The 24,828-nt window shown below is 45.2% G+C and overlaps 1 protein-coding gene across 2 annotated transcripts in view; it reads right to left on the reverse strand.

Moving 5' to 3' along the window:
- Positions 1–24,828, reverse strand: part of PSME4 (proteasome activator subunit 4) — a 1,411,622-nt gene that overhangs the window by 1,131,176 nt on the left and 255,618 nt on the right. For both annotated transcript variants that reach the window (XM_078649478.1, XM_078649477.1), the window contains one exon: positions 20,688–20,953. In XM_078649478.1, coding sequence (XP_078505604.1) covers positions 20,688–20,953 — 266 coding nt within the window. The remainder of the gene's footprint in view (positions 1–20,687; positions 20,954–24,828) is intronic.

A 24,828-nucleotide genomic window follows, 5' to 3' on the forward strand; every position in this document is an offset into this window, starting at 1 on the left:
ACACCTCCGTGATCCAGAGGTACCAGTTCTTTCGAAAACGTAAATCATCTGCAGGGGAGCGATGACACATAAGGATGTGCACACAAAATATTTGTAAATGTCCTTTACCTTCATTGGGACGGCAGTCTATATTTCACCAATATCTCGTAGTAACAGTTTTTGTTAAAGCTGAACATGTCAAATACTAGTCCAATACATACTTGTGGTATATGACCCTTATATAAATCAGAGGTACCTCTGTGTTTATCCAACTCTCCCAGCAACATAAAATGAATGAAAGTCAAGCGTGTCCCCGTATGGTCAACTCATGCAATAATCCCACTAATAGAAGTAGCTCTACACATTCCCTATATATTAATTTCATGTATATTCTTATCTACAAAGACTCGCACTATCTGTACTGAATTATTGTTGATGTTACTGCATCATACAATATACCAAGTTACAATTGTGACGAAATCAATCATGATGATTATCTAAATCCCTGATTAACTCTCTAATCGTTTGAAGGCCTTGGTATTTTCAGACTGAAATAACTCTTTAGTTCACATGAAATGAATTCCTATACATGCCAGGCTCTGCCCCAATCAACAGCATCTACGTTTAGCCATTTCTTCTCATGTTCATTCAATGCAGAACATGACCACAAGTTCCGCAACTGTGGTAACTGGATATTGGAGGATGGATGTTGTGAAGAAGGGACTGTTAGTTACAACGAAGGGTGCTGGGCACACGGTCAAAGTAATCTATCCATATTTGGTTCTGTTGTTCTCACCCTTTTTCAGTTGGTTTGGGCAAAGTTCACAGTAAAACACACTACGGATGTGGCAGCATATGATGGACAAGGAATTAAGAAAGTGATTTGCAAGTGGAGTGCTCTAAAAAAAAAAAAACACACTTGTAATATCTAATAAGAGAAAGCAAAAGGACTGAGGCACCATCAGAAGGACTACCCTATTGATTTCTTTATGAAGCAGACTAATATGATCGCACAACATTGGTTACCTTGGCATGGAGCCTACTAAGCAAAGCAGGGCCAGCTTTTGGCACGTGCGAGGTGCGCTCAGGCCCGGGGCATACAATTAGCTCCAATCCAGACCCCCTGTTCAGATCATTACATCCAGAATGGAGGCTGTACATAAACATGTGCTTTATTTACTTTCCTTAGTCTCTCTCCAAGTATTTTTCTCACATTCCCTCTTCCGCCGTTGCACCCTCCCAAGGGCTCGCCCATGCACTTTAGAAACGGAATAGTTGATAAGGTGAGGGGACAAGGGACAAATGTGTGTAAACAGATTGGTCAATGCTGTGATGTATTCAGTCAGGACGTGACCTCTGAGCCCAAAAGGGCAACCTCCATAGGATCACAAAAAGGAGGGGGACGGTGGGGAAAGGGTGGAGGGGGAGGATCAAGAGGGGTGCAAAATTTGGTTTCAGCCAAGGAGCTGGCTGAGGAAAAGCTAACCCTGGACACAGAAAACCCATAGATTTAGTACCAGCAAGACCTGGGGTCGGATTTAAAGGTTAGCAATGGGCTACTCCACCCCAACTGTGACCGATATCATGTCCGCCTTATGGATATAAGACACCTAAGTAATAAGGCGGAGGAAATATCAGCCAAACTCTGATTCAGACCCTTCATTTTTGAGAGCAGGGTATGACAGTGCCATAAGCTACAACAATAACATCCCTGAATGAAGTAAAAACGAACTCTTAATTTCTAAAAAGTTGGAAGGGTTTCAGCAATGCAGTTTCTATCAGTTACCACTATGTAATTAGATAAATATTTTTACAACGGATATCTCCTTTAAAAACAACTATGAAACTTGCATTTGTGCATCATGACATTAAAAAGTCTAAGGAAGTAACACACAGATCTGCATCTCAAAGCATTACCAGTTAAACTACATTTGCTGTGCTGATAGTTAAACGCAGCCTCTGGAGTTTCAAATAATTGAACAACCTAAACCCTACTTCTCAAATAAGCACTGCAATGCACGTGGAGATGGACACATTCCTTGGTTAGTTTCCATAATTACTATATTTTCAACTGGTCACGCCCTGTAGCTAATGTCTACAAAAATCTCCGTAGTACCGAAGCCATATAAACTGGAATATTTACTGGTCAGTTTTCGAATTAAGCAATACATTTTAGATAATGTGAAGGGGAGGCACAGTCTTTCTTTTGGTGTGGAGGAAAGCAGATGTGCAGATCGCTCCATGTACTCATCAAATTCTCAAAGGCACAGCATTATCTTTAATTGCAGGTACATTGTTGCCTATTTGTCGCATGGTTATATTATGAATATTATACAATATTACAGTATTCATAGAAGGCAACAAAATAATGATGGACAAAGAGTTTATATTTTAGAATTATGGGCACTCTAAGGCAGAAGGTCGATATAACTAGTAGGTATGGATATATTCAAGAAGCCTATGTGACTCCCATCCCTTTCCCCGCTATTTAAACAACATCCCCGTTTTTCTTTTCCTCGTCACTATGTAAACATTTAACTTGTCATGTATATTACTGTATAGTGAGCCAGGGACTTAAATTAAAATTGATAAGTAAGTGTTCAATCAAATGAATAACTATGTTTGTAGAAGCAGAGGAAATCATGGAAAGCCGCTGGAAGAACAAAGTTACAAACAGACGAACTCCTTGAAACCATGATAAGAGAAGGATATTCTTATACTGTACATAAAAACGCAGGAACAGGATTGTAATACCTATAATGCTAAACGAAGGATGGGAAATATAAATCAGACCAGACAAATTGGTGTTCTGTTAACCACGACTTTGATTTAGTGTTCTCAACAGGAAATAAAGATGAGTGGCCCACAGATCAGAATAGAGTATGCAAATTATATTGCATTGTATGGTAATTGCATTTGTATAGCGCTTACTACCCCTGACGAGGCGTCGATTCGCTTTTTGGCGAGTAGCACGCTACTCCGGGACCAATAGAGGATTACTGTTGAATTAGTATAGTGAAAAATGCAAGTAAATTTTAAGTGGTGGATATGTTAGTCAGTTATTTGGATTCGTGAGGATACCAGAGGAAAAAAGGTTTGTATTTATATAGCGCTTGTTACCCCTGATGGGGTGTTAAATCACTTTTTTTTTGGTGAGTAGCACGCTACTCCGGAACCCATAAAGATTTAGTGTTGAAAATGAGTATAGTGAAATATAAAGTAGTTTGAGTGGTGGATATGTTAGTCAACCAATAACACAGGAAGCCCTAGTCCCTACTTCCAATAGAAATCCTAACCTTAGCCCTAGTTCCAACCCTACATTGATTGAATCACAGACTCAGAAACCAATCAGTTCCCTCAAATACCCAACCAATGAGGACACTAACCCTAAACCAATTGAAACATCAGATACAACCACCAATCAGTGTACACATGTACCAAACAATATCAGACTATATAAGGTCCCAGCTACCTCAGACAAGGTTTGCTGGCCAGGGAGTTTGAAGCTGCGCCTCTATTCAGAAATCTCCTAGGAGACAGACAGGCTCAATCCACACTTTGAAAAACACACAAGATGATGGGCGGATTGTTGCACATTGGCAAAACATTCACCCCCCAGTCACAGATCTGGGTTTAATCCATCGTTATTTTGCTCACCACGCCACCCCAGTTCAGACATGGCCATATGCAAATCAGTCTTGACCATGTGCCTCATGGGAACAGTCCAGCCTGAACTGCCAAGCCAAGTCTTCCCTGGACCGGAATCAAGCATCCTAGGACCACTTTCTGGCTATCAGCCGTCATCAGCCAGGATAGCTTGACTCAAGTGGCGTAGTGAGCATGGGACCCACGTCTGGGCATACCCTTCCCACATAGGGCGAACAGCAAAACACACAAGATGATGGACGGAATGTTGCACATTGGCAAAACATTCACCCCCAGTCACAGATCTGGGTTTAATCCATCGATATTTTGCTCACCACGCCACCCCAGTTCAGACATGGCCATATGCAAATCAGTCTTGAGCCTGTGCCTCATGGGAACAGTCCAGCCTTTGGACTTCTGCAGGTAAGGTCCTAACAAACTTGTCCTCTAACAACACTATTTGTATAAAGCTTTACTTCCTCTCCTGGCCAAAAACGAAGTGCACAGTCTCTATTAAACACAGCGTAAACAGCTTACAGCAGATTACTGCTGTCTCGGGGGGGAGGGGGCTGGTTTCACTGACTTGTTAACACAAAATGGTCGCTGAGGGTGCACTGCTTAACATACAGGTCTTAGCACAGAGCAAAGGAGACATTTGGAGGGAAAAACTGATAGTCACGGGGAACGAGAGGGAAAAACTACAGAGTTTGGACTGCAAATCCCACAATTCAACAGGTTAAATGGAAGCAGTCGCAGGCAGGAAAAACCACAAATTTAAACACAAATACATGGGATAAATTATGCAATCACTGGCAGGTTAAAACTACAATTTTAAACTGTAACAACCACAGGCAAAGACAGGTAAAGAAAAGTAAAAAAAGAAAAATCGTTTTGTTAACTTTTTTAAGGAAAGAGACAGCAATAGTCTGCCTCCATACCACTTCCTGGACTCTGCTCACTGCAATCTGGGCACAGGTAGGCTGCAACTCACAAGATGGAGCGTGTTCAACTGCAATGGACTACATATTAATTTGTCATAAAGCCATGTGAAGGTGTTCCCATGATGATAAAGGGGCATGAGCCGGTAATGGTAAACAGCCCTCTCTAAAAGGCCTGGAGTGTTTCACATAACATCTCTGAGAACAGCAATATTGCCCCAGTTTGTCCTAATACACCTTGAAGGTAAACTTACTTGGGTATCATGGCATAAGGTATGCTTTGACCAGGTGAAACCTGCATTACAAGACACATAGGTTCATATTTTGAAAAGTTTTACTTGCTTGGATTTTTTGTCCAGCACTGATCTTTTAGTGAAAACCTAACACTGGCTGTGCTCAGATAAGCACCAGTAGCTGCAGGGTAATGCTTGCCACAATCAATCAAGACCCTTCTTCAGTCCAATAAGTAATGAATGCTATGATATTTTGCAAAGAAGGCTTTAAACAAACTAAGTGTCTCCACAGGACTGAGTAGCAGAGGCAAAGTCAACATTGCTACTGATGGATACGGGCCTATGAGATCAATGTAATTTTCAATACTATGATTTGAACATTTATATAGCGCACGAAGGCCCAGGGGCGTCTAGCCGCTAATACTAGAGAACCCAGTAAGTTTAACATAGAAACTGTAGACAAGCTTGTTAGTTGGCAAAGAGCCTAGTTTTAGCGATTTCCTATAAGATCGCAGCATAGGGATGTTCTTTATGCAGGCCGGGAGCGAGTTCCATGTTTTGACAGTCCCGAACAGAAAGCTTCTTCCAACCCATCGGACTTTCTTGAACCTGGGAGTTTGAAGGAGTTTACTGTGTGCTGATCTTAGATTTCTAGACGGCACGTACCAGTTCAGGTGTTTCTTCAGGAATTGAGGACCAGCACTGTGCAGTGCTTTAAAGGCTAGCCATTGTGATTTAAATTTGAACCTTTTGTCCACTGGGAGCCAGTGCAAGGCTCTACGCAGTGGGAAACTGGCCGGGACCTAGGGATGTCCAGCAGTAGTCTGGCTGCCGCATTCTGAAAACGCTATAGCCTCTGTAGATGCTGTGATTGGATACCCATGTACAAAGCATTGCCGTAGTCCAATCTGGACAGGGCTAAAACAGTTACAAGTGTTTGTAGGGTGTATGGAAGTATGAAAGGGCGAACTTTCCTGATTATTTTTAGGATGAAAAATATAGTTGAGGTGAGGGTACTGATCTGATTTTTGAATGTGAGTTATCCCAAATGTATCTCCTGTTTGAACCTTTGGGTGCTTTTTATCTGATACATGTCAGAGCCAAGACGCCTTTGGGCATTCGTGCACTTAATAATATTATCAATACCAAATGCACATACAAATTTTTCAGGAAACAGGTCAGGGTAAGCAGTGAAAGGTATGGGTGAAAATTCTAAACCCTTTGCTTAGACACAACATCTGGTACCAGCAGAAGCATGAAGTTGTTTTGCAAATGGAGCATATATTGTGACAACCAAAACTGGTAAAGCCAAACATTTGTGAGTTTAATCATCTCAAAGTTGGGAGACATTCTGTTTTTCAAGATTCCACTGAATAAGAGTAAACTGCAGAAAGACATTAGGAAGCTTTCCTGACCAGTCCGGGAGGACAGTTATAACATTTGGACAACTTCTAAAAGCTTAGGTGGGAGGAACTTTTCAGACACGGAACTATACTGTGCCACAACTAGTTCTACTCACAGAAAGCTGCAGCACATGAAGATGGTCACTAGGATTTTGCAGTAGATATTTCGATCCTATGAAGGTTGATGGAGTCTGCTCAATATATCTGCCTTCACATCCTATCGGATGCAAGCAGAAAGAAAAAGGTACTGTTTGAGAGAACAGTCCTATAATTTAGTGGCTAGCTGACGACGAGTTGGATGGCTTTCCATCTTCATCATTTAAATAGAACATGGCAGCAGTGTTGATCCTTAAACCAAGAAAAAAGTTCCCTCTGAGTAGAGAAAGGAAGAACTTAAGAGTAAGCTCCATGTAGTAGTATACATGTAAAAGTCCATTCGATGAATAGGAACAACTCATTTGACAATGGGATCCCCATATGGACAGCAAGGAATCACCAGTTTTTGTGATTTGACTTACTGAACATGAAAATGGAGAGCCTTTTAACAGGCTTGCCACCCGAGCGCAAAAGAAAGGGACTTAAATACATGACTGGACATCACAAACACCTACAATTGTGCCGAAGAGAAGGCTCTGTATGGATGTGTGGACCTCTGATGGAAACCTCAGGCACCGACAATACTCAATGTGGTTCTGATGTATAAATCAATAAATAACCTCCTCAATTTTTAAATGCTTTGCAAAGACAATAAAATAGTAACCTTCTATTGGATATCCTTCAAAATGAACTTCCTCATGGAACCTTCAGTGCCTGATGTGAAGATTAACCGCCTGTGGAATTCTTTAAAGGTGCAGTGCTAATGAACAAGTTACTTACCTTCGGTAACGCTTTTTCTGGTAGATACAATATCTGCCTGTGGATTCCTCACCTTGTGAATATCCCCTTGCGTCAGCAACATTCGGAAATTCTTTTTGTAGCTTCGCGCCGACGTGGACTTGGATGTCATAGAGGCACGGCATCGCACGCGACTCCGCTGACGTCACCGACGCCTACAATAGGCCCACGCCGGCGTGATGACATCAGTTCCGCCCTTTTTTCCGTGCCTTCGAGGCACACGGACGGACCAATGACAGTAGACATATACACAGTATACGCAGTACAGATATCAAGGTAACACACACAGTGTGAAGCAAATGCAATAAAACATTTGAAATAAACAACTCCTTGACAATAAAATAAATACATTATAGAAACTCTGGCGTAGAAGAGTGGACAACCGGGAGGCGGGTGGGTCAGTGAGGAATCCACAGGCAGATATTGTATCTACCAGAAAAAGCGTTACCGAAGGTAAGTAACTTGTTCTTCTGATAGATACATCTGCCGTGTGGATTCCTCACCTTGTGAATAGAGTCCCACAGCAGTCCCCACTCCCGGAGGAGGGTGTCCACTCTTCTAAACCAGGAAATCCTGGAGGACAGACCGCGCAAAGTGACCGTCCCTCCTCACTTCGGTATCCAAGCAGTAATGCTTCGCGAAAGTGTGGAGGGAAGACCAAGTTGCCGCTCTACAAATATCCTCTACAGGAACACCTCTAGCCAATGCCGAGGTCGAAGATTTAGCTCTTGTAGAATGAGCCCTTATACCCTCTGGTGGTTCCTTACCGGCCAAAGAGTAGCAGATCTTTATACAGAGGACGATCCATCTTGACAAAGTTCTTTTATGGACCGCTCTTCCTCTTTTGCAGCCAGCAAACCCAATGAAGAGCTGGTCATCCAATCGACAGTCTTTAGTTCTGTCCAGGTAAAAAGACACCACCCTCTTGGGGTCCAGACGGTGTAATCTCTCCTCCTCCTTGGAAGGGTGTGGGGGAGGATAAAAGGTAGGGAGGGTAATGGATTGACCAAGGTGGAGAAGGAGTCACCACCTTTGGGAGAAAAGCAGCCCTGGTCCTAAGAACCATTCGATCAGCATGAATGGTCAAGAAAGGGGGCTTGGAACTAAGAGCTTGAAGCTCACTTACCCTCCTTGCCGAGGTTATTGCAATGAGGAAAACTGTCTTAAGAGTCAGAAGCCTCATAGGACATTTGTGAAGAGGCTCGAAGGGAGCACCCATTAAAAAGGTCAAGACAAGATTTAAGTCCCACTGAGGCACAATAAAAGGAGTAGGAGGGAACTTATTTGTGAGACCCTTCAAAAACCTTAAAACTACAGGAGATTTAAAAAGAGATGGCTGGTCAGGCAAGCAGAGAAATGCCGACAGCGCAGAAAGATAGCCCTTAACTGTGGCAACAGCAAGCCCTTGCTGCGCCAGAGAGAGGGCAAACTGGAGAACATCAGACAAATGGGCTCTCAAAGGGTCAATAGATTTCTCCCCACACCAAGTAACAGATTTTGACCATCTATATGAATAAATGGACTTAGTGGAGTCACGCCTGGCTGACAAGATGACATCCACAACGTCAGGCGGGAGGGAAAAGGAATTCAGGTTGCCTCGTTCAATCTCCAGGCATGAAGGTGTAATGTCTGGAGGTCGGGGTGTAGAACCTGCCCCTCCATCTGAGAGAGGAGGTCTGCCCTGAGAGGGAGACGGAGCGGCGGGTGAGAGGAGAGGTGGATAAGATCTGTATACCACACCCTTCTTGGCAGGTCCGGGGCGACCAATATGACTTGGGCCCGGTCCTGGCGAATCTTCCTCAGAACCCAAGGAATCAAAGGTATGGGAGGAAACGCGTAAAGGAGTTGATTTCCCCAACTCAACTGAAACGCGTCCCCCAAGGCTCCTTGCATCGGATACTGGAGACTGCAGAAAGACAGGCAGTGAGCATTCTCGCGAGTGACGAACAGGTCCACCCGAGGAGTCCCCCACATCTGAAAGATGTCATGAACCACCTCCGGGTGAAGCCTCCACTCGTGGTCGGCAGAGAACTGCCGACTGAGACTGTCTGCACGAACGTTCAGAACTCCAGCCAGATGATTCGCATTCAGACAAATCTGATGGTCCTGAACCCAGGACCAGAGACGCAGAGCCTCTCTGCAGAGAGACTGCGACCCCACACCCCCCTGCTTGTTGATGTACCACATCGCGGTCGTGTTGTCCGTCAGGACCTGGACCGAACGACCGCAAAGGGAAGGGAGGAAGGCCTTGAGCGCCAAACGTATCGCCCGCAATTCTAGAAGGTTGATGTGAAGCAACCTTTCCTCTGGAGACCAAAGACCCTTGACCTCCAGATCCCCCAGATGAGCACCCCACCCTAAAGTGGATGCATCCGTTATCACTGTGGTCACCGGAGGAGGCAACTGAAAAGGCTTCCCATGAGACAGGTTGTCTTCCACGCCCCACCAAGACAGATCCGCCGCAGCTTCTCTGGAGATCCTCACTGACTCTCTGAGATCTCCGTTGTGTTGATACCACTGCCTGCGGAGGCACCACTGGAGCGCCCTCATGTGCCAGCGTGCATGGTTGACCAACAGAATGCATGAAGCCATCAGACCGAGCAGGCGAAGGACCTTCAGGACTGGAACGACCGCTCCATTGCAAAATAAAGGAATCATTTGCTGTATGTCGTGAATCCTTTGAGGAGGAGGGAATGCACGACACACAGTTGTGTCCAGTACAGCACCTATGAACAGGTTGCGCTGGGAGGGCACCAGGTGAGACTTGGGTACATTTATCGAAAAACCCAACCTGTACAACAACTGGGTTGTCTCTCGCAGATGATGGAGCACTCTCTCTGACGACTCTGCTTTGATCAGCCAGTCGTCCAAATAAGGGAATACAGGAATCCCTGACCTTCTGAGATGCGCCGCCACCACTGCCATCACCTTGGTGAAGACTCGAGGCGCAGGAGTAAGCCCAAACGGAAGGACCGCAAACTGATAGTGCTGCGATCCCACCGTAAAACGGAGATACTTCCTGTGTGACTTCAGGATGGGGATGTGAAAGTACGCATCCTGCAAGTCGAGCGACACCATCCAGTCTTCTTCCAGCAGTGCCTGAAGAACCTGAGCAAGGGTGAGCATCTTGAATTTCTCTTGTTTCAGATAAAAATTCAAGATCCTGAGATCCAGGATTGGACGAAGCCTGCCATCCATTTTGGGGATCAGGAAATACCGGGAGTAGCATCCCTGACCCCTTTCCTGCTCTGGGACCACCTCTATCGCACCCTTTCTTATCAGAGTTTGGACTTCCTCCTGTAGGAGTAACAGATGTTCCTCTGAGCAATACCTCTGGCAAGGAGGGTAATTGGGAGGGAATTCCCGAAAGGGAAGGGCATACCCATTTTCTACGAGATTGAGAACCCAAAGATCTGATGTAACCGATTCCCAATCCTGTAGAAAGTGGGTAAGCCGACCCCCCACCGGACCCACATGATCCTGAATGGCGGATCTAGGGCGACTTTTCTGTGGCTGGGGGGTTAGAGGAGGTGGAGGAGGAAGAGGCTTGACGCCCTCGAGGACGTGACCTTTGTTTTCCCCTGTATGACCTATACAAGGTATTTTGCTGCTGCTGCTGTTGTTGCTGCTGTTGACCTTGTCTATAGGTACGAAAAGAAGAGCGTCCAAAACCTCTAAACTTTCTGGCCGTTGAACCTCTTACTTGAAGACCAAGAGATCTAGCAGTTGCCCTGCTATCCTTAAATCTCTCTAAGGCTGTATCTGCCTTCTTGCCAAAGAGTCCTTCACCATCAAAAGGCAGATCTAACAACGCAGACTGCACATCAGCAGAAAAATCCGAGGATTTTAGCCAAGCTGAACGTCTTGTGGCAACCGCAGTGCCCATGATCCTTGCAACAGAATCTGCAGTATCTAGACCGCTCTGGATCTTGACGAGCTGCCGCTTGAGTATCAGATAAAACTTCCTCAAAGTCACCTCTGCAGTCTTCTGGAACCTTTGGAATCAATAAACGCATTAAGTCCATAAGTGCGTGCACATACCTTCCTATAAGACAAGTGGCATTCGTTGATTTTAACGCCATACTTGCGGAGGAGAAAGTTTTCTTGGCCACTTGATCCTGTTTTTTAGCTTCCTTGTCACCAGGCACTTGGGGAAAAGCACCAACTGACTTTTTTGGCACGCAGCGTGAATCACCAGACTTTCAGGAGAAGGGTGAGATGATAAAAATGCAGGGTCTTCAGGAGCCACTCTATATCTCCTAGCCACACCTTTTGAGACAGCAGGAGCAGAAAGAGGCTTTTTCCACACCTCCATAATGGGTTCACTTAACGCCTCATTAATTGGGAGTAATGGTTCCACAGCTGAGCTCGGTGAATGGAGAACCTCTGTAAGCAGATTTGATTTAAATTCAACAGTAGGTAATGTCAAGCCTAAAAGTCCTGCTGCCTTTTTCATTACCACGTGATATGGCTCAACATCCTTAGAGGGCGCATCCGGACCTGATGGCAACACCCACTCTGGGGAAAAATCAAGACCACTAGCATCAGCTAGCTCCTCGAAATAATTCTCATCCAGTTCACCTTCCTCCAAGTCTGAATGAGACTCATAATACCTCCGTTCTTCCAGGAGACGTTGAGCTTCTCTCCTAGATCTCTGTTTAACACGGATTGCAGCCGGATCCACTATTGACTCCGACGGCGCCGGAGCCGACGTCGGTACCGAATCCGAAGGCTTAGATGGATGCTCCAGAGGCCTGCTTGGAGTGGGCGACGTCGGTACCGGAGTCGTCGACTTCGGTCGAGCCGGCGTCGACATCGGCGTCGACCTCGGTGGAGCCGGGTACTGCCACAGCGGAGTCGGGGCCGGCATATACGGCATGAAAGGTGCCGGGGCATAAGAATGAGGCACACCCAAATTAAATGCCATTGGACCCATGGGACCCGAAGGTGCACCAGAGGGGTACCATGACCTCGGGAATACACCATACATAGCGTTCAGGAACGCTGAAGGATCCTGACCTGGTGCTGGAAAAGGTGGATGATCACCCTCAGGTCGATCTCGAGGCAGATTCGAATCTGGTCCATTAACAGGAGCCGATTCCTCTTCTTCATTAGGAACCTCACCGACCTCTTCTTGAGCCGGAGATGGCGTCTGAGTCGGATCGGAAACCAGAGTCGGAGATTGAACTTGCGACTCCGAAGGCGAGGCCTCGCCTTCTCGATCTGAAACCTCTTGTGGTGGGATCACCTTCGATTTAACTTTCTTGGGTGATCTCGACCTCGAGCCCGACTTCTCACCCGAATGGCGTCGAGATTCATGTCTCCTTTTCTTATGTTTCTTATGCGACCTCGAAGCATGATCCGACGAAGACTTCGAAGCCGACGCCTCTCAAGATCTTGATCTCGACCTCGACTTCCTCGAACGGGATTTTGAAGACTTCTTTCCTTTATCGGCTTTCATTTTCGCCACAAGAAGCTTGGTCTCCCTTTCTCGCAGGGCCTTTGGGTTCATTTTTTGACAAGACTAGCATCCATCTACGTCGTGGTCGGAGCTCAAACACCAAATACAGTCCTGGTGTGGGTCCGTAACGGACATCATCTTCCCGCACTCCCTGCAGGGTTTAAATCCAGTCTTCTTTGTCGACATTATAATGAGACAAAGAGGCAAGAGAGTAAAGAAACGAAGAAAAACAGTAACAGAGTTACCAAAAGCTACTGAGTATCCCGAAACCGTTAGCGTCAACGACGCGGAAAAAAGGGAACTGATGTCATCACGCTGGCGTGGACCTATTGTAGGCGTCGGTGACGTCAGCGGAGTCGCGTGCGATGCCGTGCCTCTATGACGTCCAAGTCCACGTCGGCGCGAAGCTACAAAAAGAATTTCCGAATGTTGCTGACGCAAGGGGATATTCACAAGGTGAGGAATCCACACGGCAGATGTATCTATCAGAATAGCACAACAAGAGGTCAGCCTGTTGGACGCTATACATTTTCCCTTTTTAATGGGGTTTTAGGAATGGTCTAATAAGTTAGTGTTTTCATCCAAATGTACTGCAGAATTAATTTTGCTAAGTGAGATTGCTTTTAAAAACAAAAAATTGTGTTCTAGGGATCCAGCACGTGTGTACACATATTCTACCGTTTACTGATACCACAGATAATCCCAGGACAGAGAAACTAAAGCTAAGGGCATTTTCTCTTACAATTATAACTCACGATATGTGTTAGGTAGCTAGATTCAGAACAACCTTAAAGAACAAGTTACTTATCTTCGGTGATGCATTATCTGATAGAGACAATATCTACCTGCAGATCCCTTACCTTTGAATTTCCCATGCATCAGACTAGATCCAGAAACGTTTGCATGAGCAGTACCCCTGCATGCCGTCGGGTGGCTCCATTCGGTTCCAAATGGATTCGTCGGCACCAGATGGGATGTTGTAGTCACCTATATAGGCGCCATGCAGACGTCCGTTACTTTTCACGACTTTTCACGACTTTCCACGCCAGGAGCGCAGATCCATGAAGTGAACTGACCAGTGTGTGTCCAAACTAGGGCTGTGAACTCTAGCCTTAGAAATGTGTCTCCAGAGCAGGGGGGCATGGGTGGGTCTGTAAGGAATCTGAAGCTAGATAGTGTCTCTACCAGATAATGTATTACCGAAGTTAAGTAACTTGTTCATCTGATAAGAGACTTCTAGCTGCAGATTCCTTACCTTTCAATAGATACACAAGCCATACCATCCTGGTGTTGAGCTGCGGACAAATTGACTTTACTAAGAAGTCCTGCAGGGATGAACAGGCGAAATGCCCGTTCCTACAGACCTGACTGTCCAGGCAACAGTGTTTGGTAAACGTGTGCAGAGTCGCCCACGTTGTTGCCCCACAGATGTCCAGGACTGGAACCCCCATGAGCTAACACCGTGGTTGCAGCTTTTTCTTTGGTGGAATAGGCCCCTAAGCCCACGGGAGGCTGCTTTTTAGCCAGGGCGTAGCTGATCTTGATACAGAGAACAACCCAGCGCAAAATGGTCAGTTTCTGAACTGCCCACTGCTTTTTAGCTCCCACATAGCACACAAAGAGTTAGTGTCCACCTGGAACTCTTTTGTGTGGTCAAGGAAAGAATGACAACGCTCTTTGGGTGCAGACAATGGAGTTGTTCCTCCTCTTTAGAGAGATGTGAAGGAGCAAAAAAAGTGGGCAGATTTACACCACTTTAGGTTGGAAACAGGCCTGGGTGCAAGGCACCACCTTGTCCAGGAATACCATAAGATAGGGATATTTGGATGATAAAGCCTGCAGCTCACTCACCCTCCGGGCAGATGTTATTGCCACTAGAAAGGCTGTCTTGATGGTAAGCAGCCAGAAAGGATAATTGTGTAGTGGCTCACAAGGAGCACACATGAGGTAAGTGAGAACCAGTTTCAGATCCCACTGAGGCATAATGAAGGGTGGAGGTGAAAACATATGTACCAGCTCATTTAGAAACCAATGTACAATAGGGGACTTAAAAAAGAGGGTTGGTCAGGCAGCCGCAGGAAGGCGGGCAGAGCAGAGATAACCCTTGAAAGTGCCCAGAGCAAAGCCCAGCTGGGCAAGGGTGAGAATAAAGAGTAGAATATCTGAAAGAGGGTCAACAGACTTTTCTGTACAATGGCAGGTGTACACAGTTTTGGTGTAGGGCCGCCTGGCCGCAAATATAACTTTACAAACTTTAGGGGAAAGGTCAAAAGCTATCAACTGTCGTTGTTCAATCTCCACGCACAGAGGCGTAGAGATGCCACGTTCGGACGAAGGATCCTCCCCTGCTGCTGTGACCGAAGATCCTCCCGAAGGGACAGCTTGATCGGAGGATCAATGCTCATTTTCAGAATCTCAGGATATCAAACTCTCCGTGCCCAGTCAAGAGCCACAAGAATGACTTAGGCCCGGTTGTTCTTGAACTTCTTGAGAACTCTGGGAAAAAGTGGTATGGGCGGAAAGGCGCACAGGAGGCCTGAGCTCATCTTGAGACGAAGAGTATCGCCTAGCGTAGCCGTCTTGAAAACTCCAACACGCAGAACTGCTGACATTGCCTGTTCTCTTTGGATGCGATCAGACCTAACAAAGGCTCTCCCCATTGCTGAAAAAGACCTGGCATCGACGGCGGAGATAGTCTGTCAGCAGCGACCCATGGAGGGAGTTACAGTGAGGCGGGGAGGGGGAGGGGCAGGGTGGAGGGAGCTAAAAACTGGCATATGGATAATTGCAGGTAAGTACACAATTTAATTAATAAAATGAATTTCGTAGCGTGCACTGCACCACAAAATGCGATGCTGTGCGCGCTACGAATTTCGTTTTATTAATTAAATTGTGTACTTACCTGCAATTATCAATATGCCAGTTGTTAGCTCCCTCCACCCTGCCCCTCCCCCTCCCCGCCTCCCTGCCCCACCGTAACTCCCTCCACGGGCCGCGGCTGTAGTCTGTCCTGGCATTCAGAGAACCTGCCAGGTGTTGAACCACCAGGGTTACACCCTGCGATTCCAGCCATGTCGAGAGACGCAGGGGCTTTAGGCAAAGAAGCCACAATGCCACCCTGCCCTGGTTGTTGCAGTGCCACATGGTGGTAGTGTCGCCCGAGAACACTTGCACCAACTTCCCCTTGAGCAAGGGAAGAAATGCTTTCAATTCCAGTAAAATCGCTTGGAGCTCCAGCAGGCTGATATGGGAGTCCTGATTCCTCCGGAGACCAGAGTCTTTTGCTCGCCACCTTTCCCAGATGGCGGCCATATTCCGGCAGTGACGCATCTGTCACTACTGTGAAATCTGGTTGGGGAAGGGAGAGGGGTACGTCTCTGACCCAAATGAGGTTTGTTAACCACCACTGCAGGTCCTTTGCTGTTCCCTCCGAGATCTGAACCAGGTTGGAGAGATTTCCCGGATACTGCGCCCACTGGAACTTCAGGTCCCACTGCAGAGCCCGCATATGCCATCTGGCATGATTTACCAACAGGATGCAGGAGGCCATGATGCCCAGCAGCCTCAAAGTCATTCTCATAGAAATCCAGGATATAGGCTGAAAAATCACTATCCTAACCTGAATATCCTGGACTCGCTGCTCGGGAAGATAAGCCCAAAACCACAATGTGTTCAGCACAGCTCGGATGAAAAGGAGCATCTGAGGAGGAGTTAGGTGTGACTTCGTCACGTTTACAGTGAACCCCAGCAAATGCAGGAGGTCCGCCGTAGTCTGGAGTTAAGGAGACGACAGTCTGGGGCAATGCCGCCTTCAACAGCCAGTTGTCAAGGTAGAGGAAGACTAAACCCCTAACCTGTGCAGATGAGCTGTTACCACCACCATCAACCTTGGTGAACACCTGAGGAGCGCAGGTTCAGCCAAAGGGAGGCATTGTGAACTGAAAGAGCTTGTGGCCTACCTTGAACCGCAGGTAACTCATGAGGCAAGGCAGGCAGGAGATGTTAAATACACATCCTGGAAGTCCAACAATACCAGCCAGTCTCCTAGGTCTAGGGAAAACAAAACCTGAGCCAACGTGAGCATCTTGAATGTTTCCTTTTTGAGTAAGAGATTGGCAGTTCAGAGGACTAGGATAGGACAAAGATCTTTGTTCATTTTGGGTATCATAAAATTATGAGATTAACAACTACTGCCTAAGTCTCATAACAGAATCATTTCTTTAGTCCCCATTGCCAGGAGAGCTGTAGTTTCCTTTTGGAGCAAGATCAGATGATCCTCCACCAGCCATCTATGCCAGCCAGCCAGCCAGCAATTATTTGCAAGACCCATTTGTTTGATGTTATAGACTGTCAGTGGAGGAGATGATATTGGATTCTCCCTTCAACAGGTCACCCATGGTCTTGCAGAACCAAACTAGGAGGGCTATGAGGCTGCAGATGCTGAGGGGTTGGTGGCGGACGACTTCTGGCTACCATTCCCACGGGATTGGAATGCACCGCATCCATGTCCTCGCACAACTTGGGAAGCTTCCGCAGGACAGTGGCTGGAATGCATGGTAGTACACCCCTTCTGTAGCCACGAAATGGGCGAAAGGCAGACTTGGAGTGAGGTGTCACTGAGAGGCCCAAGGACTTGGCCGTAGTCCTTGAAGTCCTCCAGCGCTATGCCTGCCCTCTCTCCGAAGAGACGAGTCCCCATGTAAGGACATGTGGAGAAGTGGAGAAGTGTGGCTCAATGGTTAGAGCAGGCAGACCTTGATGCAGAGCTCTGGCCAGGGACCAGTGTTCGATTCCTGCCTCGGCGGGTCTCCGGCTCATTAATTCCCCTGACTGGATATTCTCGCCTCAGTGCCTGTTCTGATCATAGGTCCCACGCTGCAACTCTGGGCAATAGCTTGCTTAGTCTCCACAACGGCCCCAAAAGCGCTGGGATGCCTGGCTGCACCTGGGGGGTGCCCAGGAGTGGATATTTCCTAGGAAAGCCAGGAAGGGTTCCTAAGCGGTATACGGACAGCGCTTTACAAATTCCGACATTTACATTTTACATTTTACATGTCCATGAGGTTGGCCTGGATATCCCATGAAAAGCTAGTCGTTCTAAGCCATGCGTGGTGCCATAAGGCTACCGCCGGTGAAACTGCCCTGCCCAGCGTGTCAGTCGCATCCAGACCACACCTAATGGTGAACTTGGCTGCATCTCTTCAGTCTTTTACTGCTTAGAAGAGGATGGCCCGAGTCTCCTCTGGGACCGGTGGCAGCACTTGCTCAGTCGTTTCCCATGGAGTATGGGAGTAATGGCCCAAAAGGCATACTGTGCTCACTGACCCTAATGCTAGGCTTGCAGAAGAAAACATCTTCTTCCCATGTATGTCCAGCCTCTTGGACTCCCTGTCTGGGGGAGCGGCAGGGAATGCACCATGGGAAGTCAAGGCTTGGACTACCAGGCTCTCAGGGGTGGGGTGTTGGCAGCGGAAACTAGGATCACCTGGAGTGGGACGAGGGCAGCAGGTAATTTTACTGTTCACAGGAGCCCCTGTGCTAGGCTTGGACCAAGTTTCTAGAAGGACATCAGTCAATGCTTTAAAAAAGGGCAATAGGAGTATAGATGAGGAAGCTCAAGGCTGAAGCACTTTGGTCAAGAGTGGTCTTAACCCCCACTGAGGGAAGATCAAGGTCAAAGACCTCCACTGCCCTCTTCACCACCATTGCATAAGACGCTCTCTCCTCCATAGCCACAGTAGGTGGAGAAAGGAAACCAGTATCTGGAGGTGTCCAATCCACTGGCCTCTCCTAGGTCCGCATACCAGTCCAAATACTCACCAAGGGAGTATAAATGGTGTTCTAAAGGGGCCAATGAGCCCTCCCATTCTTACCCTATGGCTGTCTGCTCCTCAAACGCATCAGCCAACGACCTAGCGCAACTGGGACATATCAGTGCCGGAATTGGCGTTGACTGACGCCATTCCGACTCAGAGTCATCAGGGATGACAATGGGGCTGGTGTGGCCCTTGTGACTTTGGTGGCGCCGGGACCACATTATCTACTTGGGAAATGTACAATATCCTCAAAATAGGCATCAGGCAAAGACTATGAACATGGCACATTTTAGTTTGAGGTATTTGTTTTTTCTCCATTTTGCCTTGCAGTGATATTTGAAAACCCTAGTCTGTTTTATGCCTTTCTAAATCAATTACTCTTTTTCTTGCCCCATGACAACAACAAAAATGGACGAAAAGCGTTAACCACTGAGAATGCCTTGGGTCAAATGTAATCTGATTATTGTCTAGCTCATCTCTGTCTAGTACCCCCACCAAGGAATAACACAAACCAGCATATTTTGCAGTGCAAATATTATGTTTAGCACAATATTGCAGAATCATTACCAAGCAAAAGATACTTCTAGCACTGTGTTCACTGTACAGACTCCCCACACTAGAGCACATATAAAGTAATTTACTGCACTAAGTACTTCACAACTAGCTAACATGAATCTTTTAAAATTATGCGAATAGGCTAATAACGTGAACCTGTTTAATGCTTTCCAAGCTATGTTTAACACTGCAGTTTTCATTAATGATTAACGGATGAGCATCTATGAAAGAGCAACGGCATGCAAACTTGAAGTAGCCGTACAGGGGCCTATGTTTCAGACTGTTCATGTAGGCCCAATAGAAAGACGATGCGACAAACGTAACTCCCATCTAAGATATCAATATTGGCTCTTTCGGAACCCATGATTTTTTGAAGAGCCTACACTGTGAGGACAAAGTTTGAGGTGTTCTCCACATCATGTAGTCTTATTACTGCAGGCCTGGCCCTTATGTAAATGACTTAGTATCTCTCTGTGCACTAACTATGCGGCATGTCACCAACTATGAAGACAGCAATTTCTTTCCTTAGGTTATCACTCATAGTGCCTTTCTAATTGCAAACTTTATCCATGCTTCTAACTGGAGAAGCTTCATTTTTGGTGCCTGACATCAAATTACTTAATTTGCAAATGTGTGCAAGAGGCTGGTATATTTCTAGGCCCAATACATTTCTGCACCAAGAAGATCAACACAAAATTGCATGAATTAGTGACTAACTAATTATATCTAATCTTACGGTCTTTGTAACCTCCTTGCATCAAGCTTCATCCTCACTTCTTAGCTAAGTATATTTTGCTTTTCTCATCACAACTTGTCTGCCTGGAGAACTTGAAAAAATAAATATTGCCTTTTTCCCCTTACAGTAGTTGATTTTAATAAAAAAAAGGGTTTCACCTGGAGGACTTAGTGTAAACAGTGGTGTTACCTGTTGAATGCAGAGAAATGGCTATGTTCCTCTTAAATTGACCACCATGTAATGAAGTATAGCTTGCCTAATTCTGATGTAGGAATAAGGAACCATGTCTGGTCGGACTACAGCTGCTGGTCATTTGATGACTGATGTCTAACCTCAATATGGTCATATGCACAGCACCCACCACATATGCTAGTAAATCCCTCAAATTCACTTGCCTTTGTAGGAGTTGGGATGCATGTGCTAATTCTAGTAAGGAGAAAGACTGGGTAATATCCAAAGTACCATGTGCAGCACCAGTTACAGCTGATCACCTACTGTTCTAAATAACACAAAGCTGATCAAATATGTGCTTCAAGGTAAATGACCACAGCTGTGCCTTTATTATATCACACAGAGGTATCTGTATTTCATGTACACGGTGAGGATTTGGAGGGAGTGTAACCCACCCTGTTAAAATGATTTTTTTAATCATGTGAATGTCTACATTATTTAGTGTCATATTTTTCCATCCAGGTCCTCTGCAGCCGTACATTTTACCAGAGACACTAATAAAAGAGTAAGCAGAGAAATAGTTGAGGGAGGAGTCAGGAGAATCTAAGATTCGAAATCAACAAAATGGATAGGCCGTCACCTCTTAACAGCCTTTCCGAAGACATTTCCCCTACAATATGGAGCAGTGATGTTTCTCGTATATTACTCAATTCTTTACAGGATTATCAACACCGAGTTTGAACATACATGAGAAAAGTAATTAATTATCCCATTCTTGGCATGGTCACACCAGTGCAAAAAATATCTTTTTAGTGAATAGCGTTTGTTTAAGCACATTTAACATAGCAACACTTACTTTTCTAGTACTGGTGGGATTACCAGTTCAGGGCGCATCAGTGCAAGATTTTGCAATGCCTGGGCGGCCTCCAAGCTTCCAATTTTACTGAACATTGCCAAAAGTACAGGTTGAATAATGCTCTTCACAAAGTCAGTCACATCTTGATCAGTGAGTTTATGGCTATCAGGAACTGGTGACAGCCAGCTCACCTTTTTGTAACGTTCTCGATGCAACCGTCTGACTACACTACATGGCAACCTTTGCAGCAGTTTCATCAGTTTGGTCTGTTATCAAACAAAAAAAAATAAACACGAGTTTTAGTAAGCTATTTTAACAAATGACAACAATTTGTGCTCCTTCTAATAATTAAATACAAGTATTGGGAAAAACACAATGTTGCTACGTCTTTGTAGATATTTGGCTACCCCAAAAGTAAACGTTATCTACTTAAAGTAAAGCCAATCAAAACATACATCATCAATTAACGATAGAAAGTACTTTTTGACCTGACTGCACATGCTGTATATCAGAAGGACGGTCCTTTTTTCTCATAATGGTTACCTACCTCCCGGCTATACATATAAAACATGGTAACTGGTGAAACTAAAAGCAACTAGTCTTCCAAAGAACTCTAGATATATTCCCTAAAGCAACTAATCAAATGCATTTTAGGAGCTGACTCATGGTTTCACTGTGCCAGGACAGAGAAGCTTAATGCTAAACATGGACCGAGTAAGGTTTCATATGGAGCTTCTAGATTATTGCTTTCTATCTTTGGACATCTGGATAGGAGCAGAGACTGAGTTTGGAACAGATCGCAGTTTGCGGAGTACTCAGATATGATTCAGCTTTTTCAGAAAGAAGTCACCAAAGCTTTTACAAGTGGAGGTCAACTGTGTGTGTGGTGAGTATTCATGCACTCATGCTGCAAGGCACAGAATAGATTGCTGCCAGAAGGGACATGTTCGGGTTTTAGAGATTGGTTTAAACTGTCAAACAATTCACTGCAGTCTGAATTTATGGGGATACCCTACTAGAACTCCAATATCTGTTAATGCTCACTTTACTACCTTATCTGAGAGAGCAAGAACCTTCCATACACACATATGGAATGATTTAAGAGGACAGAAATAGTGGATCAGAGTTTGAGAGGAAAAGAACACAGCTTTTAGATAAAATGACCAATGCTGACCTCAGTATGCGTTAAATATTGAAGGAATTATTGAAGAGCTTAAATAGATTCAATATGACACCTTAGAACTTGAGTGCACTAAAGCTGTCTAATTCATGAATTGCTGGATTCAGTTTGTAAAGGAGTAACTTCGGATAATTAAATTTTCAGTTAGGACCACTATCTGTGCCAACACCTGCTAAGAACCCAAGTGAAATCTGAGCAGCAGAGCAACATGAATTACAGGTAAATAAGTAATATATCTTTATTCGATTGTTTGCATATAACAATCATAAAAGTACATTTCATAAACATATATCCATACAATGAGAAATAAAAATAGGAAGAGTGGTATCATAATAGGCATAGACACAAGCATAAAAACAGTGATATGGTTAAAAAGATAAAATGCAGTGGAAATAAGAGTACGTTCAGCAGCAAAATTAATTACCCTTCCATGCTTTTTCTATGTTTAACTGCAAGTTTTAAAAAGCTGCATACAAACATAGTACATTCGCTGTTTAGCATTTGGAGGTGGTAAAGTGCAGGTCTGAATTGTACAAAATTCAACTGTTTAAATAAAGGTTTTAAAAACAGGTTACGGGGAGTGTATAAAACTGACAAGGGGAGTGTATAAAACTGACAAAAGAATAAAAAGTGTGCCAGGTCTTGCAGAGACTTATTGTCGCAGCCGCAAGCTGGCAACACTTGTCCTCTATGTGCTCCACTTGGTACAGCTAGCAAAAGGTGGAACATATTGAATCGGAACCTTGTTAATAAGAAGCGATCATAGCCGGACATAGGCCAAGCCAGGTAAGGTTCCATGTGTAAACAGGTTTTAGTTAGAACGTACTGTCTCACACTACTTTTCTTGTATTCACTCCCCTCCCGTGCCAAACACCTGGACAACATAAAAGTATTCCTGACAAAAGTTACATCAGTTTTAGTTATTGTCTCAGGGGCTAAAAATAGATCCGGTCGGCCTAGTTCAAAGAATCGTCTTCTTATGTATTTTAACCATGGGATCTTTAGACCCCCGTCCCACTCTAGTGCCTCTTGAAGGATGTTTCTGGTGAGGGGTATATCTGTGTTTAGCCAGCTATTTAGCCAGCATAACAGAGGGTTCACAGCCAACTTGTCACTTAGATACGGAATGCCAAGTTCCTCGAGTACAGGAAAGTTGGCTGTGCCCCTAGGTAGCCGTAGGACCTGCTTTAGAAAGTTGTTCTCAGTGACTTCATGGGCATCTAGAGATTCTGTCCCCCATATTTCGCTTCCATAACGTGCGATTGCAGTGCTTTTGGCTTGATATAGCTTCAAGACAGCAGCCACCGGGCTATTGCCCATTTTTTTTTAGAAATCCAATATTGCTGCGTTAGCCCGCACTACCTCACCCTTTTTCTTTTGTATTGCTGGTGCCCAAGTTAATTTATGGTCAAAAAGGACACCAAGATACGAAAAGGTCTTGGTGGTCGGTATTTTGTCGCCGTTTACAGAGTGAGGGTATATTTTTTTGGGAGATAAGCCTGTCATCATTGTAAAGGATTTCGAATTATTGATGCTCAGGCCACGGGAGTTCATAAATATGTTAAATGAGTCTAACAAGATTTGAAGACCGAGCGCCGTTCTCGATATTAGGACGGCGTCGTCCGCGTATAATAGGACAGGTATGCCCTTCTTACCGATATAAGGATAGTCTGTGCCGGTTTTTAGTAGGTGCTCATCCAATTCGTTAATATAGAGGTTAAAAAGAAAGGGGGCAAGGATGCAGCCTTGCCTAACACCCCGATTTATACTAAAGTCCCTTGTTACCTTCATGTCATGGGTGTAGCGGACATTTGCTTTTGTATCCGAATGAAGGTCCACAAGAAAGTTGACCAGGTTTTGTTCCACTCCCATTTTTTGCAGGACCTCCCAAAGCCTGCCTCTGTCTACACAGTCAAAGGCGGACGATAAATCCATAAAGGCCATATGGATCGTCCCTTTTCTTGCTAAGGTGTATTTACTGTTTATTAAATACAGATTCAGACATTGGGTTATCGTGGAGTGGCCTGGTCTGAACCCGTATTGTATTGGCGACAGTATGTTATTTTCATTGGCCCATGCTGTTAGTCTATTTAGGATAATGCCCCCCACCACCTTTGCAACTGAATTAATCAGCGATATGGGTCTATAGCATGTTGCACTGCCACGATCGCCCTTCTTGAAAACAGGGACTATAGTCGAGGACCCCCAAGCTTTTGGGCAACCAACCAGGATTCCAGCGTTTACAACTGCGGTAATAACTGGAGCCCATAAAGGGGTGTTTGATTTGAATAAATCGGGCGGTATGCCATCAGGGCCAGGTGCTTTGTTACAGGATAAACCTTGGATCCCCTTAACTACCTCCCCCACTGTAAAACACAACAAGTTTTCATTGCTAGTTTTAAAAACAAAGTCCGCTTGTGGTTTATCACTTTTAAAAATTGTGCTATAGTGTGATATCCACTCTTCCTCAGGTATGTTAGTCCCAACCGTAGGATTGATGGGATCATCGAACATAGGTTTATTTATAATACTCCAGAACTTGGAGCTATTGCCCAGGATTGCAGGGTCGCATAGAGTTTCCCAGATACCAGCTTTCACTTCTTTTTTCCGAGCTGCCAGGACTGTCTTGTATTTGAATCTTAGAGACTTTATAAGGGCAGGATCTCTTGGGGTAGCCTTGAGTGTTTTTTTTAGATCTCTTCCGGCCTTTGAGCAGGCTTGATCAAACCATCCTGGTTGGTATTCACGGTGACCCTTTGTTGGTACGGTTAACAATTGACCAATTTTGTCAACAACAGCAGAGAAAGCAGTTAAGGTCGCTTCAGGCAAGGTGGAAGGAGAGACACAAAGGCCTAGTTCATTACCACAACTAGTGTTGATTGAGCTATACAAAGAGTCACTGTTAACCTTTGACCACTTCAGACGACGATTTCCATTAATAGGTTTTAAGACGCCCCGATC

The sequence above is a fragment of the Lissotriton helveticus genome, chromosome 6, assembly GCF_964261635.1.
Source record: "Lissotriton helveticus chromosome 6, aLisHel1.1, whole genome shotgun sequence".
NCBI classification, from domain to species: domain Eukaryota; kingdom Metazoa; phylum Chordata; class Amphibia; order Caudata; family Salamandridae; genus Lissotriton; species Lissotriton helveticus.